The following is an 18893-nucleotide window of genomic DNA, read 5'->3' on the forward strand; positions in this document are numbered from 1 at the left end:
CCACCAGATTGTTCAGGCACAATTTGCCTTAAAAAAGCTATGTTGGCTGTCCTAAAGTACCTTGTTGTGTTGTATGTGCCTTAAAACTACTTCCATGAGGATTTGCTCCATGATCTTCCCAGGCACAGAGATAAAGTTCACCTTTAGGAGGATGTGGTTCCCTACATCCTTCTTTCTTTCCTTTTTGAAAATAGGAGTGATATTTCCTTTTGTCTGACTGCAAAAGTTCTTAGCTTTTTTATAATTCTCTGATCAAAGTCAGTCACCATAATCACTAAACGTTACCAGTTTTTATATTACAGTAATCATGTGGTGAGGTGTATTTTCCTTTACCTCACACCCCAAATCTGTTGTAGCAAACCTGCCTGAACAGTACACTGGAGAGTTAGTGATTCACATAACAGTGAAACCCAGCAAGTATAGCAGACCATGCTAAATTTCCACCCTAGCCTTCAGGCTGTGCTCTGTTGAACAAACACATTGTCTGCAGGATAAACCTGCCCAGATCACTGTAAGATAGGATCCTGCAGGTAACTCAGTACTGCTGATTACACCATCTGTACAACCTTGCCTTTATCTAAGAGTGCAGCAAGAAGTTATCATTAAAATATCCTTTATTAATAGGGTTGTTTATTACAATAAATAAATAAAATTATTTTATACTACAAAGAACCAAAAGAGAGATCTCTGCATGCACAGGCTCTATGCAGCATGTTGTGAAAAAATCCCCCCAACCCATCCAATGCTAAGCGAATGCAGAGTTCCCAGCATCTGAAGGGGTATGAGATTGACTTGATAACTATATTCCTCTTTGTGTTATTAAAACATCTATTTTATTAAGTCATTTGTTGTTGTACCTTTCTTGTCAAGATTCAGGGAAAATCCTGCATCTTCACTCTCTCACCTCACATCCCAGCACTCCAACCTGGTGCAGAACACTAGCCACTATCAGGCTGCTTTACTGAAGGACTAACAACTCAGTTTTTGACACTGTCTATATCTATTTCTCTCTAGAAAACTAGTTAGGTAAATAATTTCTCTGCAGACTGGCTTCATAGGTCCCTGCTCTCAATTTGTTTTGAAAGGCAGAGGAAAAGGGGTTGGTATAATAAAAATATAACTCCAAATCTCAGAAGTGTGTAAAAAAATTGTCTTCATACCAGGATTTGTTCCAAGGACAACTTAGAAGTAACCAAGAAGCTTAAGAAAGAGTTTCTTTTCCATCATTATCATCACTCTTCTAGCTTTTCAAAAGCATTAGGTTGAACTGCAAATGTGAAGAGAACTATTTTTAAAAAGTATTAAAAAAAACCGTTACCCAAATTATGAAATAACCACTGTTTCCCCTCAAAGAAGAAGCAATGTTTTGATAGTTAGGTAGGATAGCACTTTTTTAAAAAACTTTTTTGGAAGTTTATGATACAGCTGGCCAGTACAGGGAAGATAAAAGAGGAAATATTGTTTCTTCTGTAGTTCATTCATCTCTTTTCACAGACACAAAAAAAAAATAATATGCCACTTAATGCATAAAAGAGCAAAATTTCATGAACTCTTACACACACAAAAAAAGGAACATACTGAAGGAAATGTTATTTCACACTTGTAAAGAAGTCTACTAGCTGGCAAATTTGAGATTTGCTGTTCTGGAAAAGCAGATCATGAAGACAAACTAAAATGAGTTAAACCAAATCTTTGTTGATAACAGGATTTCATACCGAATTACAGAATTCCCTTACCAGAGAGATTGGTATGATTTGCAGAGAAGTGAACAAAGTTCAGAAGGAAAATGAGAAAGACATAAACTCTGAAGCAGCTTTGACCATAATACCCTGTCATGGCCTTTAAGGTTCTGTAGTACTTCAGTCTCGAGGCAGCTTTAGAGAAAATGATATTTTAAAATTGAATTAAATATGAAAGTGATTACGGCAATGAGTAGAGTGCCCCTGCTGAAATTTATTGCAGTGTGTCTCCAAAATTTTCAGTCTGCTTCATAGCTATGCACTGTCAATGCCTAACTGCAGTCTAGAGATCTGAGACCTCCTGGAAGAACAGTGGCATGGGGGGACATGTCTGACACGTCACCTTTGGGACACTTTAGAAATGAACAGTGGTGAAACAGCTAACAAGCCACCACGTGGCTTGGTCTTTACATTTCCCATTCAGAAGAACAGAAATAGTTTACAACCCTTTGAAGGGTAATTAAGGTATTCAAGCTCTCCATATCTCAACTCACAAGCATTGCTATCTGAAGAATGATTTCTTTCCTGCAGAAAATTAAAGCAAATACTTAAATTTTATTTCAAATTTCCAGAGACTTCTTCTAAACCAGCACAAACATTAAATCTCCTTTTTTTTCAAATTTAAAATTTTTGTTGTGTTGTTTGGAAAAGGACAAAAGATTGGCAAAAGCACTGAAGCGGTCTTCAGGGTTACACAAAACAAGAATACTCTGAATTCAAATGTAGCAGATATGTTGCCTTTTTGATGAAGTGGGAATTGACATCAAATGCCAAGCGTGTTTTCTACTATGATCTTTGAAAGGAATATGCTATGAGCCTTTCACAATTATATAACTTGGGAATAAGGAGAGTTGATCAAACCAACTACCCACAGAGCTTAGGATTTATCTCATCCATTTCCACTTGGTATTTAAAGTCTCTAATAATTATAATAAATTTCATTTATACTCGGTGCAGAGGAATGAGCACATCCAGATGCCTGCTTCTCTTCATTACCTCCTAAGTGAGAAAAGGATGACTACTTCAGAACTATTTAACTTTTGGAGGAGTAAGTTAAGACCTATAAATATCTCCCAGAGATAGTAAGCAACTGGCAGAGAAATAAGTTGGAATTCCACCTCCAGATTCTTCCATAATAATTCTATTGTACAGCATGTCCTATTTGTCTGCTTTAAAATAGTTTTATGTTCTGATTGTCTTCTTTAAAAACCACACACCTAAGATCTGATCTCTAAATTCTGTATCTATATCCTTCCACACAAACATAGGGACTGGGAAATGAACTATGTACAGACAATATGAAAGGTTTATTTAAGGAAACCTTTCTGTTGCATTTTGATTTGTTTGCTTTGAAAACAAGGGAACCTCTGAGAATAGCTAGTGAGCTAGGAAACAGGTATCAGAAAGTATATTAAAGCAGAAGATACACCACTGAGAGAGACTAAGGAGATGAACCAATCTGTTTTCAGCCTTTTGATATATTTCAAAACCATTTATGTGGATCTAAATCCATACTTCCATCCATTTTTCTGTCCAGTATTCCAGATAATCTGTCACTTTTCTCTGTATTTACTTAATTTGTTTGCAGAGACATTGGAAGCAGCGCACACTAAATGTTGTGACTACATAGCATAATAGGGAAAGCTCACGTGCAATCAGGAGAAGTGTACCAAGACCCCAAAACTCTTTGCTATTGCATGGCCAAGCACACTGTAAATGCACTCTGTGGATGACTGCCTGACAGACATTGTGCTGTACTCATGGTGTGAAGAGGGCTCAGGGCAGCCAGTTGCCAGAAGGAAGCAGCATCCAAAGGGATTTGGGCAGCTCACTCCAGGCACTCTTCTCTGTCTTCTAGAGACCTGAAACAAAACTGGTTCCTATCTCCCCCTCCCACAAGCAGGATTTTATCTTGCATGTCCACTGTTGCACAAAGATGTCTATATTTTAAATTGGTCATCTGTGCCAGACACAAGAAGTCAGCAGCATCTCTGGCCTGCAGCTGTGCCTGTCCCCAGAGGAGAAGGGAGCCTGGCACAGCTCTGCCAGTGCAGCAAGAGGCTGAGCTGTGCTGAAGGGCTCACCAACACGACTAGAAACACTGCTATTGCTTCTCCCATGAATTATTTAATGCACTAAACTTCAAGAATTTGAGCCTTTGCATGAAAGAAACTGTAGGCTAAAGGAATGATGACAGTTGCAGCCTTTCAGCAGCTGCAACTTCTCCAGTGATTTGACTGTGATGGGATGTAGAGAGGTGTCAGAAGTAGCACGTGGTCTGAGAAGGACAGCATACATATCCCATATTACCTGGGGCTTTTTTTTTGTAAGGAGATTCCTTTATAAAATTTACCTCTAAAACTTGGCACCTTTTGACACATACTGTAGGCTGATTATTGTGTTCACAAGCAAATCAGACAAAACTTGAGATTCCCTTTAACTTGGAAAATAACTAATACTGAGCATTTCAAATCATTAAGCCAGTCTGTGGACAGATTTACTCTAAACTATCTATCTGTGGGAAAGCTTCAATTAGTACTCTTTCAAGCTTCCATTCAGATGCTAAAATAGCAAATTCTACCTAAATTCTCAAACAGTCTAGAGTTTACAATATTGAAAGTTTCATTTTATATACATACATATCAATTAATTACAAGAGACAGCTGCAAGCATAGCTCTTGCTAAGGCAGTGACAATAGGTGTACATACTCTGTTTGTCCAATTCTCCCGTCTCTAGTCCATGATATCATGTTTCAACTCGCATTTCATCAACTGATGTAAACAAATGCATCAATTACAAACCAAACCAAAACGTTTAGAAAAACTAAAAATTCTCAATTCTAGAAGTGGTACAAGATACTGTGGTATTTATATTACAAAGAGTTAAAAAGAGTTGTTACTAAAGATTGCTTGATACTGCTGTGTCTTCAATAGAAAGGCCACAATTCTTAACCTGTTGCATACCAACAATGAAGTGATTAGATACCCTAAACCAAAAAAGTATATAGGCTCTTCACAATCAGATTTGTAAAACTTCTTCAACCTCTGTGCTTTTTATTCCTCTGTAGGAAGGAGAGTTGGGGACCAGCGTGTTGCAGCTGTCATCCACCATGTCAAAGAGCATCAATTTTGTTCCTAAGCAACTCTGCACATTGCAGTAGTTGCTGCCCATAGCTGATAAGGATGCCCAGGGAATTGTTAAGTGGCTGCAAGGGGAAGAGATAAAAGTTACAGAAAATGAAAGTAAGGCCACTAACACAATAATAGAACTCCTCTTTTGGGCTATAAAAAAGGGGGATATGAATAGTAACAACAATGAAAAGTTAAGGATCCCACTCACATTACATATGCGCTCATACAGAAACCTCTCTTGATTCATCTTACTGAAAGAAGCAGTGAGTTAGGATGCAAAAGACACATTCAGACTGTAAGCTATTACACAATCCTAAATTAATTCCTTCACAACCTTACAGTCTAACTCTCAGCCATTTACAGGGAATGCCTGGATGGCTAAGCTTTCAAGTGATAATTTGAAAGACTGTTCTCTGTGCATCGGCCAAAATGTTTTGAGAATCTGCCAGTATAATTCATAGAAAAAAAAATCTATATCTCTGGATACACATTTGAAAAAGCTAAGGTTTGGCCTCAAAATATTTTTTATCCAAAATAATAATTAATTAAAGCATGTTAATGTGTTATCCTAAAATTAGGCTACTACAGATACCATTAAGGAGATTCACAGTTACTTCTTAACCTAAAATTAATTCTCTTAATCTAAAAGATTTAAACTGTAGTGAAACATACTTACTTTATTTTAATTTACCACAGTACTCAGAGTAATTAAATAAAATCCTAGAAGTTTAAACTGCCTTTTATACTATAAGAAGTATTAGCTAAGGACACTGAGCCTTCAATAATCAAACAGCTAAATTTATTTATACAGATACATATTTTATAAGATTTCTGTTTTAATGCTGATATTGTAACAGATCATATTAAAAAAAAATACAAGTGTTCTCAATATTGGGATTTTTTCTTCATACGTTATTTTTTGATATAAAGCCTTAGTGCAAGTGATAGTAAGTACAGAACTGAGCTAGACACCATCCGGTTAAAATCAGGGCACAAATCACAATGCATCCTCAAGGAGAAAGAACTGTGATATAAAAGGATTACCTCAGGAAATAAATTTTTTTACAAAGAATCAAGAAAAAAACAGGAAAATGTGCTTTTGATATGCTTCATTTAGGAACAGAGATTAAGGTAAAAATTAACTAGCAGAACTGTAGACTCTGCTTACAAAGTTCATATTACGGCGTAAAGAGAAAACACAAAGGCAGGCAAAGTACTTCTCAAACCTCCTACATATATCTACAAACAGTTTCCATTAAAAAAATCAGATAGACACAAAATAAAAGTGTTTTCCACCATACTAGAGAAGGGGATGAATTTTCAGTGGTCAAAATTGAGAATTAACTTTTACCTTTTCTTACCACACATCAGCATCTTAACAAATTTACTGTGTATATGCTAAATATGAGACCTATTGAAACCAATAAATCCTCAGACTGCATGTTTATTTGAAAAACGGAATCACCTACCTGGCATGGTTTCATAATTTTTCACACTGTTTCTAAAAATACTTTCATTAATAATATCTACATGCTATAGCTTCCATTTCTTACATATCTTTTCATGCTGAACTCTTGGTTTGAAAACCATAGAGACAGAAAATTAGGATCAAGAAATATACTCTTTGGATAATTTACATTACTTTTTCAGTTACCCTTCTTTTTTTCTTGAATTACTCATTCCTCTTTCCTAAGCATACCATACATACACCATTCTTATCTCCTTGCTACAGTATTATATAAAAATAGGGCATATTCTATTTTAACAAGACCTGAACCCTAGGAGGATCCATTTGATTCTGATAGGGGCATTTGATGCTGCCTCTGGGACATACCCAAAATCTGAGTATAGTATTCTATACTTATCCTAGAAGTTACTCCTGTGCACCTGTTTTCTAAGGTGACTGGGCTCCTAGCTTCAGCTGCTCTCCTTCGTGTTTCTAACACCCAAGCCTCTTCTGACAATTCAAGATGAATGCCTATCTTCATCTCCAGACACATAAATGCCTTTAAATTCTTCCTTGTATTGTTTGGGCCCTATAAATGAATGAACCCCAGAGATCTCTTTGTCTATGTATCTTGACTTTTCAGTTAAACCAGTCAGATCAAAGAAACCAGTAACACAGATGAAACTGAAAAAACAGGGATCAAATGCAAACTACTATTCCTAAATACTTTAAATATACAAAATTTTACTTTGTTCATATGAAAAACATTTTTTAAGGTTTTTTAGCAACCTCACATTTTCTCTAATTGAAGAATCATGCTCTAATTCAGTACATTTACACAGTAGCTCCTAATGCTTTCACCTTCAGGATGGAAATCTGCAGATAAGGAACAATACTGCACAGTGGAATATAAGAAATGAAACTACTTTTCTAAACACAAAAAATACAATTGCTTATATGACTGATATCATTGTATCTTTAATAATCAGAAAGATAGCAGTCTTCTACTGTTTTATTAGTTTTTGTCAATGCACTTAACTGCAAGAATTTGAACTCATGGTAGTAGGAATGGTGTACTGATAACTAGGTACATTAAGATGTATTTCCTAATAATGCATAAGTTGTGTCTATGCTGCTATGAGAAAAGGAGTGCAGTCTCACTTGAATTATAATAGAGATGAATCCTGTTAGATTTTATTCTTTTTATGCATTGATCACATGATCTTCATAGGTACTCATGTTTAAACCTGAGCCCTCATACGTCAGATACCTGAATAAGTTTTTGTCTCCAGGATTTTTCTGCAGGGCACTCATACCTGTTACACGTCAAATGCTTTAGTCAAAAGCATTATTTTTTATTTCATCTCAAATCACATGTATTTAAGTATATGCTGTGAATACAATGTAAATTTCATTGTGTACTTTGGTGAAAATTCCTTTTTTTTTTTTGTCAAAAGAAACCCCACGGATTTTTACTTAACAAGATGTTTATAAAACATTACCAGAGACACAAGAAGATCAAAACCATGTGATTCATAAAAAAAAGATATTAAGAAATAATGGTAGAAATTAGGTCTCCTAACTGTGTTAGGAGTTGAAGTCCAAGCATGGTGACTATTATTGGTCCAGGAAGTGTAGTGTAGAGCTATCATTTTAAAGTACTGCCAATATATTCAAAACATTTTCTCCACCACATAATCAATTCAGAAAAAAAAAAAAAGTCTTAAAGACTATGTCTTCCAGAAAAACCTGTGCTCCTATCTATTGCCCAATAAATGATAGGTACAGAAATATACAGAATCTTTCCCATCACTCTGTCAGCTCTGTTGTCAGGTTTCTGATGAAACCTGTTCTGGGCGATTCTAAACAATTTCTGTATTTCTAATTTATACTCCCTCTTTGGAACAATCTATAATCTTAACCCCTGATGAACCAGATTCTTCTCTAATTAGCTACTATGATGAATACTATGAAATTCTGCCAATGGAATATAATGTCATAAAAATCAAGTAAAAGGAGTAACTCACTAGACTGTCTTTCAAATGTCTGAAAACTTAATTGTCACCCTGAAGTTGCAAGATGTTCTGAACTTATTTTGAATAGTTGCTTTATTTCTGTGGTATTTATGTTCCCCTCTTCAGAAATACAGCTTCCATTTCCAGATATTTTTTTGCATGGCAGGCACTATTTCTAATACTGTATTCATAGATTTATGTGGCTTTTATATTGCAAATTTTTCATTTTAGACAAAGGCACAGTGATGTGAGTCACGGATTGTCATCACTCAGTTTGAACTTCTTGGGTTTGATCACTTAAAGATTTTACTAAAATGACAGTATTTACTGATGATTACTTGAATGATAGGCCCTAGTTAATAGATCAGGCACTAGTCATAATTACTCTCTGAGATGATTAGTTCTGCTGTACTAAGAATATTTCTATGCTACATCCAGGTCCACAGTAATCTAATTGTTCTTATTCTTGTCTCAAAGTAACAAAAAGGAAACAAAATTCCATCTGTTTCTACCAAAGGAGCAAATATATTAGGTCCTGAGCAGAAAGATCTTTTTGTTAAGCATCAGCTTCATGTTCTTCATAACTGACCTAAGAAAGTTCATGCTCAAGACAAATGAGTGAAACAAGCTAAGTCCTTTTCCTCTAAGAGATTTTCAGGATTTTTTTTGAAGATGAAAGCTGGTCCCCAGTGCAACTAAATAAGAATACAATTACTCTGCTCTCTGTCAAGCAACAACAGCCCAATACAATCTCAGTAATCTTTTTGTTACAGAACAAAGAAATTTTTTTACTGCTATCAAAATGACCCTTAGTGTAACAGATTCTCCCTGGAGCCCTTTTTGAATCTCTAGTAATGTACTTTGAAAGTGATCGCAACTACACTTTGTCCCTCCTCTGTTATATAGGTTAAATGTCTCTGCTGTGAAGAGAAAATAGTTTGAGACATCAAACACATTTGTAAAATACAAAATCCACTAGGTTGCATATAAAAAGATGAAAATAGAAAAATTCTATTTGAAACTGGGTTGAAAATATCAAACAAAAAACGAATGAGCAATATGTACGTACAAGATACAGAAATAATACTCTAACTTTGTGAATCTCTATATTTGTAACACTAATCATAAGGATATATCCAAACTTTTAATGAAATTTTTCATGAAACAAAGATTTTGAATTTTGTTTTGTCTTGTCAGATTGTACTAAACTCAATTTTTTTATTAAAAGTTCTAAAGAGATGGATTATTTCAAACTAAAATGCAGAGACTATAAGGAATTAAATGCAATGAAAATGGCACAGTGGTGAGAAAAGAGAATATGTGCAGTATTTCAGAAAAAAAGTGATGATGTGGAAATTTTATGATGCTCATAAGGAAAAATCTATCAAAGAAAGGTCAGAACAAAAGATCTGTTCTGAGGAAAGTTCAGGTCAAATGAATGACAATGATGATAAACTAAAGATTTGATCTAGTAGTGAAGGATGAATTAGGAATCTGGAAAAAAGGAGCAGAAGAAAAAAAAAATAAAGCCAGCAGAGCCTTACTACAAATGTTAACCTCGTCTTGAAGAAGGGAGGAAAGGTGTCAACCAGTAGACAAACCCCAACCATGAAAACTCCGGGAAGTGGTAGTTGGAAGAAATAATGGAAAAAAGAAATAGATAGAATACACCCATAGTAATGAAAAAAGAATGAAAAAAGGACTGAAGATGGCAAAGAACATGAATGTGCAGGAAAAGGAAATACTTTGCTCTCTTCCCTTGTTCACTGTTAAAGGCTTTCTGTTATCACATCTAGTCATCTGTTTATTAAAAAGTCTTCAGAGAATTTGATATATCTTAAGCGGGTTTCCTCACACATTATGGGCTATAATAACAAATAATGAAAACAAATAGTTGCTTTATCTTTTCTGAAAGACACATCTCTAGTTTATACAATGAAAGCAAATAAATGAGTAGTCGAGTTTAAGCTTCCCTTCATGAAGTATTCTGCTCATCCTGAAGCATTGTGTGACTTGATAAAGCTACCCAATGTAAAGGCTGTAAAAAGAGAATTTTAATATAGCAGTGAGAGTGCTTTAAAACTACTCACAGAAGAGCACCAGGTTCCTTATTTAAAGTATAATATCTTCATAAAACACAAACTACACTATAGCTCTGGCTGACTTGGGAACACACAATATCCTTACACCATCAAAACCTTACCAGCTATTCCAGCTTATTTGCTGGCTCCTGATGGGGCAGATGGAAATTTATTAGATTGTCATGTTATAAGGTGACAGCAGAAAGTGACAGAGCTGTCATTATGGGTGTAGATGTTCACAAGCCCCTATGGAGGTCTGCCAGTCCCAGTAGACTTGAGCTCTTCTCTCTGTCATCTTCACACTAACCTGATACTTGACCTCTATGCTTTCCACTATTATCTTGAATCTCCATAAAATATTTTGCAACCTCTATCAATTTTATTCTATTTTCTCTTCCTGCTTCTACTTAACTTTTGCTATGATTAATCCTGATAAAAGACTAGTCTGAAGTTTAAAATCAGACAGTTCAGTTTTTGGAAGTGTGCATGCTGTTTTTCTAGAGGCATCCTCCTCTTCTCTTTCTCTCTCTGCCTTTATTTTTCTCATGTTCTCTTTTTTCCTTTGCTCCTTTCTTCCCTTTTTTTCATTTTTTTCAGCTCTTTCATGTAAAATTTCCATGTACATGTACTACTTGAGCTGAGCAGTGAAGAGCAGTTAATAGCTGGAATACCCTTGGAGGCAAAAATATAGTAGTATTTGAAGTCACTAGCACTCTGCAAAGGAAAATGTAATCTATGTTTTTTAAAGACACTTTAATTGCTCAGCAATCATGCAGAACTGAGAAATATAGCTCTGCTTCCAAGGTAATAACTCCCCAAATTGCAAAGGTCGCTTACTGAATACCCTTGCTATCTAGAAAAATATGACAATGACACCAAGACTCAAAAACTCAATTTTATGTTAATCTATTATTCACTATTAGCTTTCATGAATTTTTGTAGCATTTCACATATCCTGCTGTGTGCTACTGTCATTTAAAACATAAAGACTTCATCAAGCTTTGTTTCTAAATGGGGGAAGTTGTTCCTACACCCCTGATTAAGCTAAAACTAAAGTTAAAATGAGCAGGAGTTCTGTGTTAGTAAAGAGGTGGTAAGCTTTAGCACATAGAAAAGGGATCAGTACTAATTACAATTAGCTTTCACTGACCCTTGATGCTTTTCCCTATAACTTCCCTGTCCTTTTGCATAATTATTCCATCAACTAAAAAGATTTCAAAGCTTTTATTATGCTAATTTTAAATAAATTATTCACATATATATATATTTAACATTTAAATATAATCTTTACAAAGTTATCATGATGTTATTAAAAGGAGATAATCTAGCTAATGCACTGATTAAAGATTTCATAAAAGTTGGAGATATCTGTCATATTTGAACCCGTATTATACCTGAACTCCTGAGGGTGAGACTTTGGATCTCTGTTCAACCTGCTCAAAACTTTTTCTGTTCAACTACGTTAAAAAAGGAGTCAAGCGTGAGAGGATTCTCTTCAACCCTTTATGTTCCACTTGGGACCAAAATACAGTGTCACTGTATACTTAAGAAGAGGATCTTAGGTTCAATTCAAAGAGATTTGAAATTATGTTCAAATTACAGCAGTAGTTTTGAATCAGTAATTTTTCTCAGAGTAATACTTCAAAACCTGGAATTACAGAATGATACTCATGTACAATGTGTGTGCGTGTGTGTGTGCCAAAGAAACAAACAAATAATATCAACACCAGCTGCGATACCATACCTCTCAAATAATCAGTTGCAATTTGGGCACAAAACAAGACAAGTTTCTGTTCAGTACCATGGACAAGTACTTTCCACATTGTGCATGAGGCATGGAAACAACTTACTCAGAAAGTACATTTTGTTATCAAAAAAACCATACATCAGCTTCAGTTTATTTTATATTAAAGTATCAGTCCATTCTTTCTTGAAAACATCACTGTTCTAATTAAAAATAAATGGTTAAAAATCAGCATCAGAAAACACAGGACTGTGGATCTAGTTACCATGCCTAACTCGTTTCTTCTGATAACTGGGCCCTTCCATTTGTCATCAGCAACAGAAAATGAAAACAAAAAAACCACCCAGGAACCTAAAAGGCGGGTTAAAATCCCCAAAGCTCTCGTCACTCCTTTTTAGCATAACTTGCCCTTACAAGAAGTATGAAATATTTACTATGCACTATATTTATCTTCATTTGTTATATCACACTGAAGATAAAAGCCTTGTATAAAAAATGGTGGCTTAAGACATTCCTTTTATCTTTTTCAATATTTTGTATGTGCGTTTCTCAAGTAAATTACTATTGCACATAATAAATCAAGTTTTTCATAATAGTTTAATAATGCACTTTCATTTTGTTAAATTTAAAAGTTATACATGCTTCATAAATCTCAACAGTCCCAACAAGATATGGCAAAATGCTAATAAAATGATGGGCTTGGCATTAATGAAAGTGCTAAGTTTGTCATTTTGTATCTGTAATTATTAAATTACTAGTCAGTTTGCAATGAAACAACAAATTTTCAGTTTCATAGATGGTACTATACAACTCAAAATTAAGAATAGGGAAAAAATTGTCATCTCAAATTAGTCAACCTTCTAAATCCCTGTTGTAACTACAGAAAAATGCATTTTATAACTTGGTTCAGAGAATTAGCTGATACAATCAGACACTGGTATCAGAGACTTCATAAAATATACTCTCTCTCATCTTTCCATTTAAATTCATTGCATTCTAATGTCAACAGTGACACTTTTTAACCCCTGTTCTCTGAAAGAAATTGTATTGCCACTGGAATTGTTTAAAGACACATGGTTGATGCGTCATATGTCTCACACTTCCTCAGAGCATTTTCCAGAGTGTGTCACCAGTCAGTGTAGCTTGACACTCATAATTTAAAAGTTATAGGTCCATGAAAATCAAAGGAAATGTGTTCAGTGTCTTAAATAAAATCACAAATATATATTTTTTGTAAAGACAAGATATGATTTTCATGAAAATAAATCACTTTGTAATAACAAACTCAATATCCAGGTCTACATCAATATACGACTTAAAACAAAATGGCAGATCCACATACTGATCAAATTAAAAGCTTGCACTTTGGTTCTCCTTATAAACATTAATAATTTAGCAACACTGTAACAGGGCCTGCCAGCAAAGACAGCACTCCATTAAAAATCCACTGATAACTCACACATACTCATAAAATATTCCAATTTCACTGTCCAAAACCAAAGAGTTTCAAGACTTTTTTGCTTTGTTTTGTTGTTTGCTTTTCAGGTTTTTTGCAGTTTTTGGATTTGGGTTATTTTAATTTCAGCAATGTTGTTAACTCTCTTAAACATGTAAAACATCTAGAAGGAAGTCACAAGTTGTATTCTTAACCCTCACATTTTTTTTCTATCACCATTTTTTTAAAATTGAGTATTTTTCCGTTCATGCCAATACACTTGTTGAAATGTTGGCTGTAACCAAACACCAGCTGCACTTACCCCAGTGTTGTCATGGTGACGATGGTGTACCAGAAGGCTGCAGGGATGCTGGTGAACTTGCTGGCTGAGGAACCTTTCTCTGCATAGTACATGACTGTGGCAAAGATGATGATGGCCATGGTGAGTGAGAAGAGGAGGAAGCCTAACTCTGAGGCACAACTTTTCAGTGTGTAGCCCAGGATGCGCAGACCCTGTGAGTGGCGGGAAAACTTAAAGATCCTGAAGACACGAAAGACTCTTAATGTCACAAAAGCCCCACTGACATCCTCGTTATCTGTCATCACCAGGCCAATGTAATATGGCATAATGGCCACCACATCAATGATACTCATGACACTGCGCACGAATTTGTAGCGACTAGGAGCTGCCAGCAGACGTAGGAGATATTCAACTGTGAAGATCATGACACAGGCAGTATCCAGACAGAAGAAAGCCACAGCATACCGCTCTCCACAGGGCAGCTCCTTGATGCGACCCGGGCTTACCCCACAGGGCACTGTCTCCACCACGTTGGCAATAACAGAGACAGCAATGAAGAAACCAGTGACATAGTAGAAGACCAGAGCCAGGGTACTGGTGTGTGGGTTTTCAAAGGCCCGCCACATCCTCTGACGAGCTGTCATTGAGGGTAGGGAGCTCTCAGCTACATGATCCGTATCAGCATCATCCTGCAGGCGCTCAGCATTCTCACGCCGGCGATCCTTGTACTCCTCGTAACAGCAGTCACCAATGATCTCAGGGATGATGCCAAAGAAGGCCAGCTCCTCATCATAAGCTGAGATGCACTCCTGGCGGGGATAATGAAGCTTCCCAGTACGGTAGAAGTTGAGAATGTGGCGGAAAATGTCAGGGTCCCGATCAAAAAAGTACTGCTGTGTCTCAGGGTGGTAGAAGAAGTCCCGCTCTGAACTGCCCAGCAGAGTGTCAGGGTAGCGCTCTAAGGTGTCCAGCCATGTCTGGAACTGGATGCCACTCACATTCAGCACAATCAGAGAGTCCTGGCTTCGCTTTCTCTCCTGCCGTGGAGCAGCTGGCATGGGACCAGTAGCCACTGGCATCCATCCTATGGCTGCTGCCCTGGCAAAGGGTAACCAAGCTGCTACACCTGCCGCCATGGTTCCAAACACCTATTACAGCTAAGGGAGTCAATCTAGAGGCAGTTCTGGTCCAGCCACTGAAATAGAGAGGGAAAAGAAAAATACAAATTCTCACACACTCTTGAGGCAGCAGAATTTCTGAACATTTTTGTGATATTCCATATTAACTGAAAACCTTTTTGCTTCCTTTTTGTTTCCTCCACCTTTTCACCCCAGAATATGCTTTCCAGGCACTGGTCACACTGTTACGACAATAAATGAGGGCACTTGGAAATCCCTGTATTCAAAGCAGCTTCTCTAACAGCCAGATCCTTTGGATATAAGGTCTCCATTCGAGCCCCCTGGATGGAAGCAACAGTCCTCAAATCGCTACCCCCTGGAGCCGGCTAGTAGCTCTAGTGCAGCTGTGCAGCCACCTGGAAGGAGATTTTCCTCCACGCGCGATGCAGCCGGTCCCCCCGCCCCTCCTCCGCTCGCTCCCCGCCCGCCGCCGGAGCCGGGCCGCGGCAGCCAGCGGAGCCTTCCCGGGCGGCCGCAGCGGGGCCGCCAACGCCGCCGCCGCTCGCCGTGGAGGGGCGGAGGGGATGGGCCCGGCGGGCCGCCCCCCTTCCCGGCGGCAGCCCCGGAGCAGCGGCGCGAAGAATCCTCTCCCTGACCTTTAATCGCCGTCCGGGGACTCCTCCAGACCCCGGCTAGGGGCCGGGGGAGCCGGCGGGGCAGGGGGAGGAGCTCCGGGCGGCAGCATTAAACTTTAAGGCAAGTTTTCCGTGCAGGAAATGCTTTGAAGGGCAGAGGGATGCCGGGGACGGGGCGCCGGGAGCGGGGAGCGCCCCACAGAGCAGGAGCGGGCAGAGCGGGGCTCTCCCCCGGACGGAGCCTCAGGGCACGGACAGGGGCAGACCTGCAGCGAGGAGACCGGGGTCGGGGAGAGCCCCCGCGGTCCTGGCGGGGGCAGGGGCGGGGGCTTTGGAGGCACATGCAGTGGATGGGCTGCACGGGGCATCCCCGGCAGCGCCCGAGCGGGCGGCGAAAGGCGAAGCCGAGGGAGGCTGGCTGCGGAGCGGGAGAGGGGCAGGAGCTCCCTGGCGGCGGGGGAGGCCGGCGGCCGGGGCGGGCGGGGGGGCACGGGGCAGGGGTGCGGGGTGCCGTAGGGCTCGGCGGTCGGTGGTGGATAATGCCCCCCCCACCCCCCCCCCCGTACCCCCGCCTCCCTCCTCTCGCCCCTTCCCCTCGGCTCAGTTCTCCAATCGCTCCAGACGTGCCTAGCCTGCGGCACCTACCTGTGAAAGTCTGGCGAGAGCGCTCAGTTGCATAGAGACTTTTGGAAATACGGGCTCTGGCGCTAGATCTCCGCGCCCCGCCGGGAACGGCGGGGAAGTAGTTGCTCCTGAGAAAGCTTGATCGCATCCAAAGGGACATCGATAATAAGGCTTTCCCCCACCCCCACCCCCCTCCGCCACCGCCGAGCGCCAAGCAACAAGTTCAAGGGGTGGGTGGGGGGAAAAAAACAACGTAATCGCGCCTGGCAGCTCTTGGAGCACGTCCTTGCGGGGCGCGGATCCTGCGGCGCGGGGCCGCTGTCAGGCGCGGCTGCGGCTGCGGCCGCTGCCCCTGCCCTGCCGCGGGCTGCGGGCGGCAGCGGCGAGGCCCTGGCGCGGCCGGGGGCGGGGAAGGGGGCTTCCCGCTGCCTCCCCCAAGGCGGGCGGGCCATGCCACCCCGCCGCGCCGCCGCCGCCCGCGGGCGAGGGGCGCATGGGCGGGCGGCGGTGCGGGCGCGGGGAAGCGCGGGGCGGGTGGGCAGGACATCGCTCCGCGGGCGAAACAAAAGGGCTGCGGGCAGCCGCGCCGGCGGCAGCAGGGCAGGGCAGGCAGGGAGAGCGGCTGTGCCTGCGTCGGGGTGTGTGCCGGTGTGTGTGCCGGTGTGTGTCTCTGCGGGGCCGGGATCGTGCGGTCCAGCCCCTCCGCCGGCAGCGCCGCACAGACCCTCTGGAGTTCGCGGTGCTTTGGGTAGGGATCGGGCGGCGGCGATAGCCTAGGTGATGTACCGAGGGGATTTCAGGGGAGCGATAGCTGTTTTCAAGGGAAGAGGAACCGTTCACTGCAAGAAAAGGGGGAATGAGATGCCAGGGAGTGAAGTGTAGGATGCTCCTCACGAACCGCCCCGAGCCACTCCGGAGTTCTGGTTGCAATATCCAAATGGCTCTTACCAGCTTTGGGAACGGCGAGAGCTGGGACGGGTGTGGGAGCCTTTTCCTCCTCCTCTCCGTTCCGCTCCCGTGCCGAGCCGCGTCCCTTTTCCCGACGCTAGATGGCGCGTGGATGACGGGAAGTGAGCTCCCGCCGGGGCCGGGCGAGCCCCGCTCCGCGCTCCCCCGGCGCTCTGCCCGCGCCGCCGCCCGCCCCGGCACCGCCGCTGCCCGCCCGGCACCGCTGGATCGCCCGAGCTCTGCGTGCCGCTCTGATAGTGCCCATAAATAGAGGGAACGGTCTATATTTTTCAATCAAGATTCTGAAACCGCTCTGTGTCTTCTTCATAGACCTTGCAAGAAGATACCAGAAGCAATTCCTCCTTCTAATTTGCCCGTGTTTCCGTTTGGTGGTAAAAGGTTTTGAAAAGAATCACAGAATAAGTAGGTTCCTTTATATGTGAAGTTTTTACAACCAAACCTCCCACTCTGATAAGCTATTTGAGATATATGCCAAAGAAATCCGAAGCAAAAATAAACCAAATACACACTGAACTTTGGGAGTTAACTCTTTTCTGTATTTTAATAATATGCTCAGCTTCAGTATGTATTCACTTCTAAGTTCCCATGAAGAAGATGAACACTTTCAGTATTGTAGCCTAAACTACAGCCTAAACTGTTCCTACAGGTAATACTTGAAAGCACAGAGATAAAAGGCTTAAAAATGTTTGAGTGCTAACTCTAATATAGGAAAACTTGTGATGATGACTGATTACATATATCAAGTCACTCGAAATAAAATATTACATTAAATAAAAGATACTTTCTGTATATTTGCTCAACTTGTTTGTTGATTTGTTGCTTTATTTTTTTTTTCTAGTTCAAATATTCAGTACATAATATCCTGTAAATTAATCCATTAAATTGAAATCAGCTGGTCAACTATAGGTATTGAGCTTTCAATGTTATGGATATTCTTCTCCCATATGAAATGGGAGGTTTTGTTTGGTGCTACAGGATATTCCCGTAGAATTAATAAATCCCAATTTATGATCCTGTCAGCTTAGCACTGATAAAATAATACAGGACTTCCTTTCCTGAAAATGAAGAGGTTTCCTTGTCAGCTATAGATTCTTTATGCAATCAATAACTGCTCTTATTTTTTTAACATGCCTAGCTTTACAAAAATCAGTTTCTGGCTTAAGTTGATTTTTTTCTTTAGTTTTTCCTGAATAGAAGTCTCTCAATAAGGAATTTTCTATCCATTGAGAGAACCTATGAGAACAGGTGCCATTAAAGAAACACCTGGATTCCTCTTGCAATCTTAAAGTTGTTTCAGAAATTTACAAGTTTCATTAAAAAATGGGAAAAAAAAATCCAAACAAGCCCTATATTTTTGGACAATTTTGAGTACCACATAGTGTTATAACATTTAGTCTGTTTGAAGTCAGAGGTTTGAAACCAGTTAAGGTTTAGAGACTTTTCTGACACCATTGCCTGGAAAAATGATCTCCTCACCTTAAATTTTTGTGGACAGCCTGTATATCAGAGAGGCATCTTTCCAAAGCAGTGTCTTGGAAGGAAAAGAGTACACTCTATTGTCTCCTTAATTAATATGTTACTGAGAAGTGATAGCCAGGAATTCAAACTTTCACTGCTGGTACCTTATGTTTAGTTCATTAAAATTGCCTGGCT

General features: G+C 40.0%; 1 protein-coding gene across 2 annotated transcripts in view; it reads right to left on the minus strand.

Moving 5' to 3' along the window:
- KCND2 (potassium voltage-gated channel subfamily D member 2) overlaps window positions 1-17289 on the minus strand; it is a 270490-nt gene extending 253201 nt beyond the window's left edge. The window contains exons 1-2 of one of the 2 annotated variants that reach the window (XM_036400932.1): window positions 17220-17289; window positions 13916-15089 (exon numbers count right to left, since the gene is read on the minus strand). In XM_036400932.1, coding sequence (XP_036256825.1) covers window positions 13916-15030 — 1115 coding nt within the window. In that variant the 5' untranslated portion in view covers window positions 15031-15089; window positions 17220-17289. Of the gene's footprint in view, window positions 1-13915; window positions 15090-16292; window positions 16606-17219 lie in introns of those variants that run through there. The other variant, XM_036400931.2, reaches the window with a different exon arrangement.
- Window positions 17290-18893: the final 1604 nt, after the last annotated feature.

The sequence above is a fragment of the Molothrus ater genome, chromosome 5 (genome assembly GCF_012460135.2).
Source record: "Molothrus ater isolate BHLD 08-10-18 breed brown headed cowbird chromosome 5, BPBGC_Mater_1.1, whole genome shotgun sequence".
NCBI classification, from domain to species: Eukaryota; Metazoa; Chordata; class Aves; order Passeriformes; family Icteridae; genus Molothrus; species Molothrus ater.